This window comes from Phallusia mammillata, chromosome 1 (assembly GCF_965637545.1).
Source record: "Phallusia mammillata chromosome 1, kaPhaMamm4.hap1.1, whole genome shotgun sequence".
In the NCBI taxonomy this organism is placed as follows: Eukaryota; Metazoa; Chordata; class Ascidiacea; order Phlebobranchia; family Ascidiidae; genus Phallusia; species Phallusia mammillata.
This window is the reverse complement of record NC_137252.1, coordinates 26,345,679-26,348,421: the sequence shown is the minus strand read 5'-3', so window position 1 is coordinate 26,348,421 and position 2,743 is coordinate 26,345,679. Positions and strand designations below refer to the sequence as shown.

Genomic DNA, 2,743 nt, shown 5'->3' with positions numbered 1-2,743 from the left:
TTTCCTGTATATAAACGCGCTTGTTTCCACTTGTGCATTACATTTTACACTGATGATGACAATAGTTTTGTCGAAACGTTTGTTTTAATAAAATGAATACGTTTTACTCTACGTCGCTGGCAATTTGCTTTTTATTAAAGCTATTATTCAAGTCCGTGTCTTGTGTACCTAACAAAGTAGAAAAATCATTATTTTGTGATCTGTTTTCGTCAATTTTAGGTTGCGTTTTTGTTTTGCGTTTTAGATATTTTGTCATTGAAATGCATCACCATTTGTGAGGACTGTATGAAACAGTACCAAATATGTAGGAACGTCTCGAGCGATTTCTGCCCGGAAAACTTGAAATCTACTTCTTCTGCAGCGTTGCGCTATGTAAACAAGTCGCAGCCAACATATTTCACCAGCAAAAATTGTTCGTTTGTTTCGGGTTTAAAAAAATGTATTACAAGACAATGGACAAACCACAATGATTATGAAATGAATAAAGTTTCTCCGCTCGTTTGGGCAATGGCCATTATAACAATTTCTGGCAACTCAATAATTATTTTTCATGGAATTAAAGCTTTTAGAAAAGGCTTTGCTGTCCGATCTAAAGTGGAAAAGATTTACAACATACTTATCTTAAACCTTAGTTTCGCAGACCTTCTGATGGGTTTCTATTTGCTTGTGAGGTGTATTATGCTCAATGAAGATAAACCGCAATGGAGATCTTACAAGGACTCTAGGTGTACTGCGATAGGGGTTGTAAACTTTGTTTCCAGTCAAGTGTCAGTTACCATATTGATCATCATTACGACGTGTCGCCTGTTTAGCGTGCTTTGGCCATATCGTACGATTTCTGTTCGTGTAGTCGTAAGTGCTATTTGCATAAACTGGTTGCTGTGGTCATTCATTTCCATCATACCTCTACTGAATATTAAAACCTTCTCTGGTGAGTGTAACACATATATGAGACGTCAGTGGATAAAACATGTAGCTGAGCGCTTTGCAAATGCATCTTCGGAGATGTGCGGTAATAACACTCTACCGAGTCGCTATAACTTCACAGATGATTGTTTAATCGCAGCTAACATTTTCGTAAAGCGTGAATGTTCCCGTGAAATGACGACTTTCTACAACCGTTTTCAAGCATGCAGTATGCAGTTTTTCTTTGATTCGTTTGGAGACCCTTGGGTTCCATTCACTCTGACCATCTTAACTTTTAACTGTCTTGCATTTATATATATGCTAGTGGCGTATTGCTTAATATACCGCAATGTAAAGCACAGCACCCACTGCAGCTGTTCTTCGGACATTTGTGGAAATTTTCGGAAATGTTTATGTGGAAGCGAAGAAGAGACTCAACGGGAGGTGGAGGATCGTCGGATGCAGCGTCGCATCTTCTTCATAGTGTGCACCGACTTCCTATGCTGGGTTCCTCTTTCTTTAATCGCCTTCTTCCATCCCGCTTTTACCTCCACCGACAACTACTGGACCAGCAAACCCTATCTTTCCATTTTTATAATTCTGATTTTGCCGCTCAACAGCGCCATCAATCCCATCCTCTACTCCACCTTCGTGATGAGTAAGTGCTGCGGGCAAAAAGAAAAATCCAGTCAGGATTTGTCAGTGGAAATGGCGCAACGTGATGTGAACAGCAGTCAGAGACGAAGTCAGTATGCTGAAACTTCATTGTGACTTTCTTTTCTCCGTTTATTTTGCAAAATAAAACACGAGTTTTTCTTTAACCCGGCAGAAAGCTTTGACGGATGTTTTGTAGAGTTGACGCCTTTTCATTCATGGCGTCTTTTAAGTAAATTATAATGTGATTTTGCAATGTAAGCTAATGATTCGTTTTGTCGCTACGTTTCGATGCCCGTATGCTACCTGTATCAATTTTTTTTATGTACCTATCAGATATTTCTTTAAAAATTTGGTTTAAAATGTAAATAAAACAAACTTAGCATCTTATTTTGTGATTGCCCGGAAGACAAGTTACCAGAAAACGGTAAAAAGAAGTAAAACTGGTCTTTAAAACAATGGTTCACATCCTTTATGTAATAACGAGCCCGTCAAACACACTCGACGTTAAATTTAAGTGAAGCAGATTGACAAGGTGTTGTGATTTTATTTAGCAGGAATACCAGCCGATTTACTTCGCTACAAAGAAGCACAAGCTGATATCCGTTATCACATAATTGTTTGTTATGTTTTAAGAGTTGACGGCGAAATGTGGATCTGCAACTATGAATTTGATTTGCTACCAAAATTGGTCTTTTGCATTCCTTTTTACTTGTTACCTTACGTTACGTCCTGTGACCAGTGGTGGGGTTCAAACTTTTTTGTCAGCGGGGTCTATTACAAAAGTCATATTTTTCAGACGGTACTGTTACAAAAAGTCCATTGACAGTAACCAGTAATGCTAACTGTCCCGCTGATCTCATAAAATGTTGTGAAATGGTTCCATAGAACCGGTGCGGACCGGCTGAATCCCACTACTGACTGTGACCCAGACAGCGTTTGTGTGTCGCTTGAAATCCTTAGAAACGACTACAGAACTTCCGACGTAACTATATGATGGTATAGCTGATACGTCATGATTCAGCATAACGTATAATTTCAATTTCACAGTCAAATCTACGTACTTCCATCCTCGCCAGGAACAATTGATGTCCAGTTGTAACGTTGAGTCTCTTTAGAATCTTTGAGTCGTGTGACGTGTGCCAGATGCAGACACGGGAAATGCGCAAAACGAGCCAACGAC

General features: G+C 39.2%; 1 protein-coding gene across 1 annotated transcript; it reads left to right on the top strand.

The window, feature by feature from the left end:
- LOC145209216 (G-protein coupled receptor GRL101-like) lies at nucleotides 1–1,950 on the top strand. Its single transcript, XM_080079487.1, has one exon. It carries the CDS (start codon nucleotides 286–288, stop codon nucleotides 1,675–1,677), a length of 1,392 nt encoding a protein of 463 aa, XP_079935613.1. The 5' UTR covers nucleotides 1–285; the 3' UTR covers nucleotides 1,678–1,950.
- The last annotated feature ends 793 nt before the right edge of the window (nucleotides 1,951–2,743 follow it).